At 40.9% G+C, this 16,750-nt stretch overlaps 1 protein-coding gene across 1 annotated transcript; it reads left to right on the top strand.

Annotated features, from left to right (window-relative positions):
* The first annotated feature begins 730 nt into the window (after window positions 1–730).
* LOC307252723 (putative E3 ubiquitin-protein ligase DTX3) lies at window positions 731–3,827 on the top strand. The gene is made up of 3 exons (XM_080030478.1): window positions 731–1,078; window positions 1,852–2,069; window positions 2,242–3,827. Exons 1-3 carry the CDS (start codon window positions 779–781, stop codon window positions 2,318–2,320), a joined length of 597 nt encoding a protein of 198 aa, XP_079886604.1. The 5' UTR covers window positions 731–778; the 3' UTR covers window positions 2,321–3,827.
* The last annotated feature ends 12,923 nt before the right edge of the window (window positions 3,828–16,750 follow it).

The following is a 16,750-nucleotide window of genomic DNA, read 5'->3' on the forward strand; positions in this document are numbered from 1 at the left end:
CCCTTCATCACCTGGTTACTGAACCCTTTCAATGCACTTTGTGTCAAGTAATAGGCAACACTCACAACTGTTAGAAACAACAATATGCATGAGCAGAGCTTGAAAAAAAAACTTATTTCTGTATACTTATTTGGTACAATAACTAACTTTATGAATGAGTAATGGCATGTGATATGTTTGATTATATTTTTGAAGTATAGTCATTGATATTAGGAATTATAAACACAAAGAGAAAACACTATTTATAAATGCTGAATGACAGCAGAGGCACCAATATGCCACCACTGGGACCTGTTCATGTTATCCTTTTAAAGAAATATCATGTGTAGCCTTGTAAGACATTGGCTGATAGAAGAAAAAAGAGTACAGCCTACATCACAGTTAGTTTGGAAGACTAATTAAAATAGGCTACCTGTTAAGTTGTGGCTACATCTCTCTCTTTATAGGCTAGTGGAGAAGAAGTAGCCTATAAAATATCATAACATTAAAATGCTGAAGAGGTAAAGAATTAGTAGGCCTAGGCCACCTCATAATTGCATCGTAAATGTTGTATATTGGGGGCAGCCCTTTGATTTGTATTTGGTTCATGAAATACATCAATGATAGGCTACATTTTATGGTCAGCCACCAATAAGAGGACATTATCTGTGCCACTTCCGTGCACATGGTACTGTTACCTTCCTTATTTTGACGTCATATGTTTCCGGACACAAACCAACCATACAAGGAGAGGCACTGTAGGACCTACTTGTCGTCACATCAGGCTACCAGGAAAACAATGGAAAACACACCAAACAATCTTTCTAATGTAGACTGTACGGAGGACTGTGCAATTTGCTTGGACACAATTGAAAAGAAGAAAACGTTAACGTGCTTGCACTCTTTTTGTACTGCGTGTATAGACTCGGTTTTCAAGTTGAAGCCTGCTTGTCCGATATGCAACACCTATTTCGGGGAGTACACGGGGACTCAGCCGGAGGGCACGATGGTAGTGACCCGCAGCTGGCTGAAACTGCCCGGCTATGAGCACTGCGGATGTATTGTCATAGAGTATAGTTTCCCAGCGGGGATACAAGGGGTGAGGCTCACAGTGTTTCGAGGAGGCAAACACCGCTTGTGTTCGCCTACTGTGTTTCCTGCTTGGTGTTGATATTAGCCTACTTTTGTCCACCAGAGGGCGCTGTTTGCTTGCCCTGGATGGCATGGACACGTTAAAGCATCTGGACTAGGTAGCCTAACAAAAATTACCACGAAAGTATTCCGTCACCCAACGACTGATTACTTCATTTGGTCCAGTCTTTCTGAAGCAACATCCACTGTAAAATATTGAGATTTATAGAAGGTTTATGGAGGGATAAGAGGGCGGTGGCATTGGCACATCCTCCCGTTGCCATGGAAACAGTCTAGGGATGGATGAGAAGGATATTATTATTTCAAGGCTACCCCCAATTCGTCTCGTTTTATTGGAAAATACTACTGACAGCATAAAATAGTCTTTAAGTTATTTGGTGATAAATTGGTTGATGGATGTTCTGTTTTATTATTTACACCGATAATTAGGCCTAATGTGGGATGTCGAAATGCATATTCTAGTTTCATGTTTTCGGATGCGGCGTAAGCTACCAATACCAAGTATAGGCTACCTTTTTCTTACCAATTGTGACTGTAGAAACGACGCAAAAACTTGTTATTTAGGTCCTTATAGGGAGATATAAAAATTAGCACTACCTCTCTTAATCTATAACACAAATATGCCTATCATATCAAGGATATCACAATGTCATAAATTGGCTAAAATTGTTGTCTGGTGAATGTAATATGGGCTATATCCTGTTGTTTACCATATCGTAGCCCGAGCACCCAAACCCTGGGGTGAGGTACAGCAGCACGTCCCGCACTGCCTTCCTACCAGATTGCCAGGAGGGTGAGAAGGTCCTGAAGCTGCTAAGGAAAGCCTTTGACAGGAGGCTCACCTTCACCATTGGACGATCAGTCACCACTGGCCTAAACAACGTCATCACTTGGAATGACATTCACCACAAGACCAACGTGGAAGGTGGCCCACAATGGTATTTATTATATTATATCTGTAGAGTTAATCATAGCATAACTTAGTGTAGCATCATATTTGTGTGAACATTTGCTAATTAGAACTGGAATAGAAGTTTTTCTAGTATTTGGTCGATGTAGCCTATTCATCACATTTTCTGCTTTTTTGTCTCATGCCTCTCTCCATTTTAGTTTTGGATATCCAGACCCAGTATATTTGTCCAGGGTTCAAGAGGAGCTTCGTCTTAAAGGAGTGACAGGGGATGACTGACGGGTGGGAGACATTTAGAAGACACCTTTTAGAATAGATTTAATACTGTGTATTCTTATTCTTGTGTGTGCACTTTATGCAGTTCTGAAGCAGGGATCTCCATCAACTGACACTTGTATTGGTTTATTTTGTATTAAGTAGACACATTCCATTCTTATACTGAGATATTTAGGTTATTGGCTTTTCCCAAAGATGTTTTCCTCAAAGACTATGCAAAGAAACTACTTTAGTCTGTACATTATTTGATCCAACAAAATAGAGATGACACTATAGTAGGTTAGTACTATGACTGATAATCAGATATCAATAATATAAAAATATGCCATATCTTTTTTTTTCTTATCTTATTGTGTTCCCTTGGTCAGGCAAACTAATCTGGGTGACTAAGGTGAGCAGAGCTGAATAAATGCTGGACAAACTATCTACCTAATAGGTAATGGAAGCTGTAATCCAAATACTGTATGTAAATAGTGGTGATGTAGCCTAATGTTGCTGTGATAAAAACTGTCCACAATTCTGAAATTTTGAATCGTTTCACTTTGGCTGTAGTAGATTCCTGAATGTCACTGAAATAGTTGCACCAACTTATCATTGTTTTTTTTATATATTTCAAGCTCATGCTGTTAAAAAAAAGACTGCATAATGTTGAGCGACTGCTTTGAAATTGTGCACGTTCAGTACGATACATTCAGGATATTTCCACATATTCAACCAGTGAGGTCCATGTAGGCAAAATGTATGGGTAAAAATGTATTGGTAACCAATCCATACGTAAATGAGACACTAATGCATGTGACGCAGTCTTGGTAGTGTATCATGTTTAAAGGATAGATGTGGTGGTATTCTGTATTTCTCCTATTGTCGACAAATCTATCAAAAAAACAAACAACAATTAGCCAATCCTGCCAACAATTCTCGATTTGTAGCCTTAGCCTGGTAAAAGATTAACTGTAGTTCAATCCTCTCGGCTGTAGACAACCATGTTGTCCAAAAAATAATAAACAAAAACACATCAATGGTTGACATGTTCCTTTGTTACAATGCACATGGACACTGTTCGATTTAAATTGATTCGACATACACAGTCCTTCTGATGTTGATATTCACAGATGCATCAAAGACCCAGCGGAAAATAGTACCCAACAAATTAACAGTTTACTCCTGTTTGAGAGATTTGCTAAAAACTTTGTGTCCCAGCAATTTGTGCTAACCATAAAGCCATTTTTGGAAGTCGAAATACATATTTGCGTCAAATTTATCATTATCATCAGTACAAAGGAATGAGCCCAGGGTCGTTGGAAAGTATTTGCTATACTTTTTATTTTTAGATGTGACATAGGTTGACATAATCCAAAATAAAGAATATCACCAGTCTTTTGTTATAGCAGGTATAATACTATAGTAAATAAGTATGTGCCTTTTGTATGATATCAGTCAATGCACTTTGTCAAAACAATTGAGTGTCTGGAGTGATAAGACTTAAAGAGTCTAGTCATGTATCAATCAAGTTATTTTTGTCCAAGACATCTTTGATATTCTTTAGTCCTGCCTTTTTACCCATATGGTCCACTAGAGGGTAATGCTCTCCTCAAAGAAGACTGTATAGCTTCTTGGTATGCAGCTGTTTTTCATCATCATCATCATCATCATCATCATCATCGAAAACCCACAGTCCCACAGCACCTCCCAAACCTCATTGCCCAAAGTCAGTTAGAGGAGCAAAGCATCTGCTGTAGTTGATGAGTCATGTGTTTCTATGGCGTGCAGGGCAGTGTTAGCAGCTCACACTGAATGTACAAAAGGAGTGAACTACTATCACCTCGTGTTTAACCACATCCGTCTGATCATCTCTGGATTTCTAATGGCAGTGCATATACCTATAACGAGGAGTTGTTGTAGCTGCATGGGCAGACAGCCACAAGTTCAATTGAAAGAGTTTAAAGACAGAAGAATTAAAGGCTTGTTGAGTTGAATGTTGAATGTTAAAAGTGTCCATGCCATGGGGGCGCCTTTAGCTCAGTTGGTAAGGTGTCCCAAATCATGGGCCTCGGCAAGCAGCAGACCCGGGTTCGATTCCAGCCCGCGGTCGTTCTCTGCATGTCACTCCCCTCTCTGCCCCATTTCACCTTTGTCTCTACACTATCAATAAAGCATAAAAATGCCAAAAAATATATATATATAAAAAAAAAAAGTGTCCATGCCATCAATAGCACAAAAAAAACAGAAAATATTGCAAGCCCACCAGCATTGTGTCGTCATTGATCTATTTCCAGGCGGCTCTCTTCAGTATTAACGGACCATACCAATACAACTCAATATGATTAATATTTAGCTGATATTCTCAATGGTCACTGTAGGCTATAGAGTTATTGGATTAGTAAATACCTTTACCCTATATTTCTAGATCAGAAAGAGGGCACATGTGATGTGATGAGTTACTGACCTCGTCCTCTAGGTAAGTGCTCTGCTGTTTGGCGGCTTGGGGCATTTCTGTGGCCTAGGATCTCTGGGCATCTGCTGCCCTCACAAAGCAGACCGGGACCCATCTGGTCAAACATGCCACTTCCCCACACACCACCACCTCCACCCCTTTTGCGTCCTCTTCTCCTATAATTCTTCTGTCCCCTCCATCCATTTCTCTACATCATCTCTTCTCTTTCTCTTTCCCTCTCTCTTTCCTTTATCAGTTTTCTATTAACTGCCTTGTTGTTTATGGGCTTCTCTCCGCCAGTTATTTCCCATTCTGCTGTATTGTGTAAATAGAAAGCATATACAGCATCACCTTTAACATTGGGACACATTTGCATATTTCGCTGTGACTTATTGCTACAAGGAGTGACTTACAGTAACATAAATAGGTTTAAAATAGGTTTTCTAAGTAGAGGAGCAGGTTAGGGGAAAAAATATAAAGAGAAAAATGGGGCACTGAATATAGCAACATATAGAGAGCTGCTCGTCTATTACTTTCAGAAAATTCACTTTCAGTTCAGTGAGTGTAACCTACATTTAAATATAAAGTATTCCATGTGAGAGGCGGAACAGTGTGTTACCATAAGAAGACATCCTCCCAACTGACTGTATGCCTTTAGGTATTACTGTTAAAATGCAAATTATATTCTTAATTAAATAAATCAAAATGGCATGTATTGTGAGTATGTTCTTTGTGCTCTGACTTGGATCTAGACTATATATTAAAATCAAATGACTCTTGCCCCCCCACCCTGCAGATATTTCCCTTCTCTGTCATTGTCCGGACGGAAGAGATTTACGGAACTGTTGCTAGAGATATAAATATGTATGACTGATTATGCAGAGAAATATTGTGGGCGGATTGAATATGCATCAATGTACGTAAATGGCCATCCCTATAAAATAGATTGATGACAGGATGAAAATAGGCTCCCAGTGTATGGATTAAGAAGGATGGATATGTAGCTGCTTTAATTAATTTCCATCAAATATCCGTCTACACTGTTGTGGCAGGATGACTTGAAGATTCTCCTTTTGGGCTCTGAAAATTGCACCAAGGCTTATAAATGGGTGTGACTCCACGCCGCTCAAAAGGGAAACACACAAGAAGCACATAGGCGTGCATACCCATCAGACGAGAGATGCGCAGTGGCTCCTGTACTAGAGATGATAAGAAAATCATTATGTGACAATGAAGAGCTGTTGTTCTCGCCCCCTCTCCCCACTGTGCTCCCTAATTAGAGTGTCTCTGGCTGTGGGAAGAGCCCTGGCACTGCCTGCCTGCCTTTTCATCTTCTCATCCTCTGGTGCTATTGCCACACAATCACAGACACACCTGTCTGTCTTGGTGCAGGGCACTTTACTCGAGTTTCCCCTTCCTGTTTTGATGATCAACTCCACCAGACGTAGCCTACTCTTGCTTACCTTTGAAGGGATGTTTTTTAATATTTATCTTCTTTGGAAAAACATTTCCCTTTTTAATGCATAAGTGATAAGAATCTCTGGCATTCCTAAATTAAAAATCTCTACATCCAAATAGGAACCATGATATTTCAGGTGGCGTTGGTAAATGGACAGGAGGAGGCTGAGAAGGCATCTGTCTCCGTACACACTCTTTGTGTGACAGAATGTCAGCCCACACCGCTGACATGCTCATTCACTGTGCCTAAGGCTGTTTGCTTAAGAACAGTAGAGTGAAGGTGGGTGTGTGTGTGTGCTGCTCATGCTTCTGTGGCTTTTTTACTGTGTGCCCCTGATGGCGCTTGTGCATACAGTATGTGCGGAAATGCACTAGTGAATACTCAAGCATGTGTGTTTGTGTTTGCCGAGGCAGTTTCTCACATTCTGTTCTCTGATTCATAGCCAGGGCTACATGGCTTATTGTCTGCCTGATTTAGCAGAACAGACCCTCTGCTTTTCTTAGTAATGCTGACAGATTTACTGACTTCCTTCGGCGACAGGACACAAAAGCAGAACTGGCGACTATTGGGGTCTTTGGTTGGATTTTCAGCATCACAGATTGAATCCTCAGCTCAAGCTGTTCTTCATTAGCGACAGCCGAGCCTCTCCTCGATATTAAAAAGCAGCTTTTGTGTACTATGTGAGAGACATAAAGAAACATGTCATTCATGTGTAAATGCAATAACTGGCTGTACAGCGACATTAAACATATGGTTCAGCAAAAGCTGGAGAAAGACCCCTGCAAATAAAAAGGGGGAATATGAAATATTTTCTGGGCGCATGGAGGAATACTAAACTCCTTTGTTGTCCTTCCTGTCTGCATCATCAGCCTTGGCCATCCACTCTCATATTGCCTCATGTAAAAGCAATTAGCCATGGCTGTCATGGCAACTAGCATGACCTTTCTGTCATTTTACAAATGAAAATCTCAACCAAGGTCTGTCCTTTTTGTTAAACCTTAGTGTAAAATGTTTCTCTTCAAAAGCTGAGTGAGAATGGCAGAACATTGGTCATGATGACACTGGGCAAGTCATGCCTCCACAGGTTTCAATATAATCTGTTAGAGTGTGATATTGTGGATTTCTTCACAAGTTTTCAAAAAAAGAGTAGATATTGTATTGCTATGCCAAAATATATGCTAAAAAAAGCATTCTCTGCTGCAGCTGAGCACACCTTTAATGATGTTACTTTTGCCCTGAGCCTTTTTACTTCTCTCCCCTCCATTTATGTGAGTACTGAAGTGGTCACATTGCCTCACCTGTGCGTTGTTGATGGGGAGACGTCACAGATGTCCCAGTGGGCCAAGCAGGAGTTCCTCCAATGAGCGAATGGAACAGCTGCACCTTACAACAACAAACAGCTCGATCAGCAGTTTGTACATGGGAGTAAACAGAAAGCTTAATCATGTCAGATAATTAGATCGAGAGGGGAGAAACTTGTGTGAGTAACCATTCCTGCTACAGTCTGTCCTTTTATATGATACATGATTTCTAAGATGTATTTTCATATTTGTAGCACAACTGGTGTTCTCACATAGGCAAAGGCTATCTCTCTCAAACCCAAAATCATCTTGAATGCAGGTTATAGTTTATCTTTGAAGAGTAAAATGTCATAAGCAACATTTTGTTCAATTCTTGGCATATGCCTACATATGGTACCTGACTACATCAACAGCAAACATAGTTGCCCGGGTGATCTTGGGCTTTATTTCCCAGTTTGCCTGCTTAGTTTCATGATTTGCAAGATTAAAAATAAAGAATAAATGTATATCACAAGATAATTGTGAAATGAGAGTATAATGTAGAGTGATATGTTGTAACACATTAGTTAAACTCAGTGTACAACTGTGAATATTTTTATCTCCACACAATAGCTCTTTTGAACATCAAAAGCTTTCACAGTATAGGGAGATGGAGGAGAGGAAGAGATGAAGCATTTAGATATAGCCAGTGTGGCACACTGATTCCTGTCAGAAAGGTGCCTCTGAGCCTTCTACAGTCAGTATCAAGGCAGATAGGATAGAAACTGGGAAAAAAATGCGTATTTACTTATCAAAGACGCCCTCCCCCCAACCCCCCAAGCAGCTGTGAATGAAAAAACAAAACAGGAAAATCTGAGTCAAAGGGAAGAGGAAAAAGAAACAGCTTTAGGAAGGAGGACACACACAGATCATCCTCCGTGGGAAATATCTTTGGAGCTGATGTGTTGCATAGTAACAGACATGTGTGCATTCCAGTATCCAAACCATGCACTGATTTAAAAACTTATCTTTTATCACAAATTACTTGCTTTGCACTACCTATTTGTACTCTGCACTGCCAGACAGAGAAACTGGCTTTATTTAGGACAGCTATCAGGGCTTGCATGGTTCTGTTATGAGGAAGAGAGCGAGAGTAAAGGAAAGGTAGGTACGTGCAACGCAAGTAGAGATGTTCTCTCCTGCCAGATAGGAACATCATCAAACAGCATCACTGACCTGCACTGTCATTCATTTTCTTTTTTTTAATGTTTCATTTTTCACAAACAGCACATCTATGCAAGCCAATGTGTTGTCTGTAGCAACATGGATGCTGAACTGAGATATGACCTAGAGAAATTTCTCACTCTGTCCCAAGCCTGATTTAATGTCAAACTGTTGTTGCAGTAGCTGGAGCCATGAGTTAAAATACAGAGCAACAAATGAAACTATTTGCTTTGCGCCTTAGAATATGGAACCATGCACCGCTACTTTGTAAGTACGCTGCTAGTGAGGCTGTGCTCTCTTTCCTGTGAAACTGCAGAAGAAGAAGGTCAAGAAAGGCAAAGTTTTATCAACGCATTCTTTAATTTGTCATTAGCATAATCTTAAAATACGTAGGCTTAAGAGTTCCACAAATAATTATAAATGTCATGTCCCTCTAAACTCCAGCTTCTAAACTCAGGTTTTCTGAGTTCATCAACCGTCTCACATGTATCACAGTGCAGCTTCAGTGTGTGTACTGCATGTGCTGCCAAAAATACTGCTGTGTGTCAGTGACTGAAGCTGATACACCAGGTGCCTGACACCTCTGTTATAATAAGACAAGAAGATGCCTACTGCAGCTGAATGATAAAACAGGACCGATACATTTTCTTTAAGCAGGCATCTGCACAGTGTACATCGGCCTCGTGCTTCCGTTTATTAAAAAAGTAAAGAAACATGCTGTTTTATCACAGATCTACTACCTGTTGTTGTCATGACAACATATCCCTGCCATGAAATTGTTGCAGATCACCACACCAAATGCTAGTTAAATAATTACAAACTCGCTGTCTGCGTAAGAAAGAGTGACCACATAATTATCTCTCTCTCAAAGGTTGTCTGTATGTTCCCCCATCTTGGCTGGAACTTGGATCCTTTCATTTTTGTTTTCTGTGGATGCTGCCAACCAGCGAAGACCTCTTCTCAATGCGGTGCTTATGTAATCTGCATTGGCTCCATGCTTCAGTTCCCCCTTTGAGTATGTACATGCAAGAACATCCCTGTAGTGTGTGTGTATATTCTCTGTGCTTTTACAGCTCCCTTGTCACTACGGATCAATGTCATTGCTAGGCTCAGTGTGTTTCTCTCAGACCCATCCTTTTAACACTCCAGTGTCTGTATCTGTTGCAGCAGGGCAAGCATAGTGTTTCTTTCTTCAAAGTCCACTTCATATTAAGGTGAAGATGAAGATTAGACTTAAAAGACATTGAGCTATTGAAACTAGCCGTCTCCCCTCTGCACACCCTCCCCCTCGGCCTTTGCTCACTACCCATCTCCTTATTTCTTTAGGTCCCCCCTCCCCCATTGCTAAAGCAGCAGAGTTATTGCTCATTGTGGGAGGGCTCTCTTGTCCCACGTGCAACCCGGACTAAGCCTCTCACAAACACACACACCTCACACTCCCTCAAACCACTAAAGGCACATGCTCCCGCCTGTAGCCATGGTTCCCTAAAGAGGAGTGCTGTCTTCAGTAGCCTCTGCCTCTCCTTTGTCAGTCTCCCATTACCCCCCCCCCCCCCCCCACACACACACACACTACTTCTCCCATAGCAGATGCACACATGCATGCACGCTGATCCCTGATGGAGTCGCACTCTGTTTGGTGGAATGCACTGGTCCTTTTAATGGCTGCTGATGTTTCCCCCCAGGAGTTATAGTGCAGGTACATCCATCAACAAGCCAGATTTGGATTCAGTACCTGGATGTGTGCAATTGAAGCAGTGCATTATGCACATGACCCTGAGTAAAGATGATGGCGGTGAAACACAGCAGAGACACAATGTGTATTTAGGGGTTATTATGGAGTAATTATCACTGCTGTGTGCACTCAGTCTGCTGCAGCCGACCTAATCTAGCATTTTAATCAGCATGAAGGACAAAGCATCGGACACTGCTTATTTCTCCACTGGTTCAGCGCACGGCTCTTAGGGGCGCTGTACTGGATGTCTGTCTTCATATTATTTTGGCTTGTATTGGCACATGCAGGATGTGGACCGTAGCCAAATCCACTGTGTGTGTGAGTTTGTCTGTGTGTGTTTGTGTGTTATGGGTGCCGTCCTGTGCTCTTCCTCACCCTCTATAGTGCTCGGACAGTGCCATATTGTGCAAAGCAGAGCACGCCTTGGCCTTAGTGTGCGGTTGCCCAGTGACCCACAAGAAAGGCACAGAGCTCCTGCACATTGTGTGTGTTTTTCCTACTGTGTTTATGTTATGGATGTAGGGTTTGTGCTTGGTGCACCATGGATGTAGGGTTTGTGCTTGGGGAACATCATATGTGTAGAACATGTGCACAATAGATTCCCCAAAACACAACCGCAGTCATAAATCTACAGGGACAATTTTTTTAATATTTATTGATAATGACATTTTTGCAGGTTAAAACAAATGACTGCCATGCATGTAAACAAGGAGGAAACATACAAAGAATTTGCTCTTCTGGCAAATAGGAGAAAGTAAAAATAAACCAGAGGCAATGTTAGCACACGCAAACTGCATGTAAGGATTAGAATAAACCGATTATTACTCACCCAGCCGGCATCTGTTCAATTTGCGAGAGTTATGCCACAGATACTTTTACGGCCCACCCAAGTTAATGCGTAAGGATGTGTCCCAGAAACAACAACAGCGATTTTGTGAATCTTTTAAAAAACAACAGCCAGTTTCAGTGGAATGACTTGCTTCTCCTCTGTGGCCACAGGGAACATTAAACAATTGCTCATATTTGACTGAGCTCATTGGTGGTGCTGCCAGGGGGACACAAGGTCAAGAGGGAGCTCTAGGGGAGCCCTAGGTTTAGCCACATGCAGAGTTTAGGGTCAAGGGTCACATTGAGAAGCGGGGGTGGTGGAAGGGGTTGACACGTAGCGCAACATAGTCCTCATGCATATAAAGATGGAAGATCTGTTCAGTTGTACAGTGTCTGGTGTTGTGTGTGTAAAATGATGATGCAGATGTGTTTGCAGGGTGAAAATTGTATTAGTCATCAACACGTCAAATAATGATGATACAGTAAAGTCAATATTTTGACTTTCTCATCAATCCATACACTCATCCCAATATACTTCAGTCTGATATATTTGCTGAGATTAGGAACCTGAATAAACAGTTGTTTTATTGCCAGCTTTTTCCAGGAGCTTGTTTTGATCACGTCGTATCATGTAATGATGCCTCTTTGTTTGAGAGTAAAACAGTAAAACAGGCTGAATTGGGAACTGATGGGTTTGGATATTCTGGCCCTGCCCTGCACTGCGGCAGAGGCAGAGAATCTGGTGTCTGTGAGAGAGAGCGAGAGGGACACAGAGAGAGGGGAGAGCACACACTGCAGGACTTGACACCTCATCAGTAATCAAAGATTAACACATATATCTGCACGGATGCATGTAGATGGAAACGTACAGTTTTGGCTGTTGCAATTAATTTACCCTCCCATATGAGAGTATGATAGGTTTGAATGTGCCTGTGCACAAACAGAGACGTATGAGGACAGGTTACTTCTGCAGTAAACTGTTGTGCGTGTGTTGTCTTGCCCTTGCAAAAATTATCTTTAGGAGCAGGAACATGATATTCATATTACACAACAGCACTGAGGGCTGTCCACTGGGTGATGCATGACTCCCCTCCGATCAGCCTTTGTACATCACTGTCCAAAACACTCCAGTCCAGCCTGAACACAGAATCATTGTACTAAGCTCAATGTGTTTTTCTTTTATTTACTTTTTTGGTGCAACATACCTTTGAACTATAATACAAATACTCTAACCACACTGAAATGGACAATGCCTGTATTCCATCATCAGTCTAGATGTTTAATTAATTGATTTAAATGTCACCATGAATATAATGCTGTTAGCACTCTCATGAATTTAATTGCGTGACTTGGAATGGTTTTCTGATTAGTTAAACGTGTGTGTGATTCAGAATTAAACCACTGTGTTGTACAGCTCGTTAAATTGGATTTGTATGGCTAAAATGCACCTCTCTCTCTCTCTCTCTCTCTCTCTCCAGCTTTTGTCCATTGAAACACAATAATCCTTGGTTGGAGTCATGGTTGGAGTGACCCGCTGTTTGTGTTGGAGACAAAGAACTTTTCTAAGGCGGCTGTGTATGGCAACGTCTCAACAAAATGGCAGGGTTGATCCTGAAAGCTTACTGGACTGTGCCACGATGCCACTTCTCCTTAACTGAGCCCTCGGGGTACAGGGCACAGCTGAGTAGGCAATTGAGTGTCCAGATGTTGGCCTAATTTAGTACGACTAGCAGCGTATGTGGCCCATTTACATGTCCTCACACCCAGTGTGTGTGCCTGCATGTGTACAATGTCAGCCCTCTACCGCAGGTGCTTCAGAATCCACCCCACTGACATCTCATGGTTAGCAGCACAGGTTTTTCGGGGGGCTAAAAGCAGCACAGGGCATACCACACTCCAATGCAGGACTCTGTTATGAACAAAAAAGCTCTAGAAACTTAACTCACTATACACCAACTGCTGCACCAAATAGGAGACAGACACAGTTCACTCCAAGCTGGAGCATTTAGCATCTAAAGAGTCAGATATTTCCCTCAGGAATTGGTGAACAGCAAGGAGAGTAACAGACTTAAACACATTAGTTGAACACAAACCTGAAACTTCCAAATGAAATGTTATGTTGCTCTATAGCTGCTGGATTTGTAAATAAGCAGGTGTTTACAAGATTGCCATAGGAACTTCTAAGATAAACTGTATTTTAACGTGTGTTATTGCTGTACACAACAAACTGTAGCCAATTCCATTGCAGTGTACTTCATAAAGGCCAATGACACCACTGTTCCTCAATGTGAGTCTACCTGGCAGACCTTACTCACTGCCTTTAGCAATTATTAGCACTAGTTAGTGTCTGTAGCACAAGAGGCAAGGTGAGGTCACATGGGCTGGTTAGCCTGTTGGCACCTCTGCCTTGTTATGTGGCATCGCGCCAGGTTTAGACACTTCTGCGGCTGGCAGCGAGCAGATGTGGTGTGTTTGAAGACAGATGAGAGAAGCAGCCTTGTGCGTCTTCAGAAGAGACAGCAGAAGCTCCAACGAGATGAATGTGTGCCAAGTGCTATCTATCTATCTATCTATCCATCCTTCTATCCATCCTTCTATCTATATTGGGATATATTCATTACTTACAGTGTGCTTTTCATTAACCTTAAAAATTATATAACACTTACTTAATTTTTTGTTTCATTGTTCCAAAGTATGTATTTTACTTTGTAAGTGGTGGATATCAACACTTTCCTGTCCTTCATCCTTGTAATACTCATCGTGCTGTACATCATTTATCAATGACACATCTGACAGTTTTTTCTTTTCTCAGTCTAACAGCTCCAAGATCATCAGCCACCATGATCTAAGTACTGGTTTGTAGTAATGGAAAACAGTAATCCCTCATCCATCGTTATTTACTGTAAATTTGAGCTGTCCTTAATGAGACATGCTCTGCATTCATGCAATGACACAGAGCCTGTTATAGAAATGATCAGCAAAAGAATTGCAGGTGTCTTTAAAATAAACCGACTTCACTTTTACATTCTAGCACTATTTAAAAAAAATGTATATATAAAGCTCATGTTACCCGTGCGCTGTTGAAAGTATCAATCAAATTAATTTATCATAATATGTTAAAAGCTTGAAGATAAGAGAACTGGAGGACAGTTGAGACACTATAGGCAAATACATTTACATTTAAATACAAATGTATTTCCCCACCAGCTGTTTTGTAAGGATTAGTAGGTACATGTTTTAGTTGAATTTTCAGTGATGACCTATTAATGATTTGAGGTTTTAATGATAGGCAGACAACAATGTAACGGTGCCAGACACGGCAAGCTTTATTTAACACAGCAAAAAACTAAACAAAAAAACAAAAAGAAGGAAGAGGATAAAAAATTAAAATTCCAAAATAGATTTTTAAACAAATGTACATGTCAGTCCAAAAAGAGGCAAAAATAGCTACCAAATAAATATTCACATCAACAACAATATTTTCAAGTGACATCTTTGAAGATGTCTTACAATGATTATAAAACAAGAGACGGTATGTACAATCATACAGCTTCAATAGGACATGCTTAGGAGTTTGACTGCACCATTGTACCACACTGACAACAACACAAAGGCTGCATATTAACTGATGTGGTCCATGAGCCGCCCATCTATCCCATCCTCAGAAGGCTTGGCATCAGCTCGCTAACCCAAAGAAAAATATCAAGAAATGTTTTTTTTTTTTTTTTTTTTAACAAGCCTGGCAATATTTGCATAACTGTCGCTGTAATAATGGATGTGGGGATGTCTGCTTGTCATCCAACCCTCTCCGCCCTCACAACCAACCAAAGAGCCAGTCTCTGTTTCCTACGCTGAATAGTTGCTAGGCAATGCTGAAGAATTTGGTGTGTGACTATGAACTGGAAGCCTTTGTGCAAATCACCACTTAAAGTTCCTCCGCTTACCATTCCAGGGAGATATTTCCAAAACAACACCGGAACACACATCATGCTTTTAAATACCAAAGACAAACACAAATAATACATACATATACATCAACATAAAAAGAAGAAAAAAAAATGGAAAAATAGCTTTCTTTGGACAGGGCCAGCCTGTGCATTTTGATTACTTATTCTCCTTAGTCCCACATTGTGTCCTTTTTTCACACACTAGCCCTTTTTACAAGATGATTGTTAGCCTTTTTTAAGGTCTTAAAAATATTTCTAATTTCGCAAGCATACACTGCACTGTTGACTCAATCAAGCCATTTGTTAAGATCCTACGTTTTAATATGATAATGCAAAATTGAAAACAAAGTGTAGCATCTTCAACTCAAAGACCATTGTTCCCTCTTATGTCACATACATTTATCTATTAGCAAGACATCATTGTTTATTATTCAATATGCCAGTGGCTATAACATGGAGCAGCAGCCTCTTTGTACAGCAGAGATGGTTTCAGTCTATGGATGTCCATGGAGCGCTATAGGGTGACACTTATCACAAAGCTGCATCGTTATTGCCACACAAGTTAATTTGCATCACAAGCAATTAAATCCTTATTGCTGTATGGTTAGAAGCACAGAGATCAATGCTGCACACAAACACATAACCATGAAGCCAGAGATTTAAGCTCAGGAAAGGGTTCCAATTTGCTCCGCAGTCATTGTAACCTACAGTAAGGTTGCTTACTGCTGCTTATTGGAGGTCAATAGATTAAGTTCACGACACAAAACATTGGAGTCATCTTGGAAGAGTAATCAGGTTAGGAGTGCTACATTGGATTGTTGCAAATAAGAGAAATCCACAGGCATATTACAGTAGTCAAAATATCTCAATGACCTCTGGGAACATGATATGAAAGGCATTTTTCAAAACTGCATACCATTAGACAATTGCTGCAAAACTCTCAACAATGTAATGCTACAAATCTTTTCCAAAGAATATTTGATACTGCAAACCAGATTTTCTCGATAGGCAGTCAGGCTGACTTAGGTAGGCGTTATCCTATGCTTTCAAATACGCCTCTTAACAACTTCACTGGCATCAATAACCAGCCTCAGCTTCATAAATAGCACTGGACAGCTCGGCATTGAACTGTTGTGTTGATGCTCCTGGTCACAACAGAAGCATATTTTCTCATCTGTTAAAATGTGTCTGTGCCACCACCAAAATAGTATTGTAAAATAGACTCAAGACGTGACAGCAGAGACACTGGAAGCCCAACTTCCACCAATTTTTTTTAAATATTTGTTCATCCTCATTTCTGCTGTTGTGTTGTACTAACGGAGCCTCTTCAGCCCCCTCCACTAAGTCCACTTAAAGCCTGTGTAGCAGCACCATACAGAACTACACAACCATGCATCAACAAACCATGAAGGTTGAAATAGTCTAGACTGCTGCCTGTACAGCGGTGTGCAATCACAGCTCTTATCCCTGCTCTCATCACCACTGAGACGATGAGAACAGCTCTCTATGTAATAGCTCTTACCGTG

This window comes from Ammodytes marinus (assembly GCF_949987685.1).
Source record: "Ammodytes marinus genome assembly, chromosome: 7".
Taxonomy (NCBI): Eukaryota; Metazoa; Chordata; class Actinopteri; order Uranoscopiformes; family Ammodytidae; genus Ammodytes; species Ammodytes marinus.

What these genes read in the sequence shown, in the direction of transcription:
- LOC307252723 (XM_080030478.1), top strand. Translation starts at nt 779, where the DNA reads ATGGAAAACACACCAAACAATCTTTCTAATGTAGACTGTACGGAGGAC. An exon ending in TCCCAGCGGGGATACAAGGG is followed by an intron (nt 1,079 to 1,851) that starts GTGAGGCTCACA and finishes ACCATATCGTAG; the next exon opens with CCCGAGCACCCAAACCCTGG. An exon ending in GTGGAAGGTGGCCCACAATG is followed by an intron (nt 2,070 to 2,241) that starts GTATTTATTATA and finishes TCTCCATTTTAG; the next exon opens with TTTTGGATATCCAGACCCAG.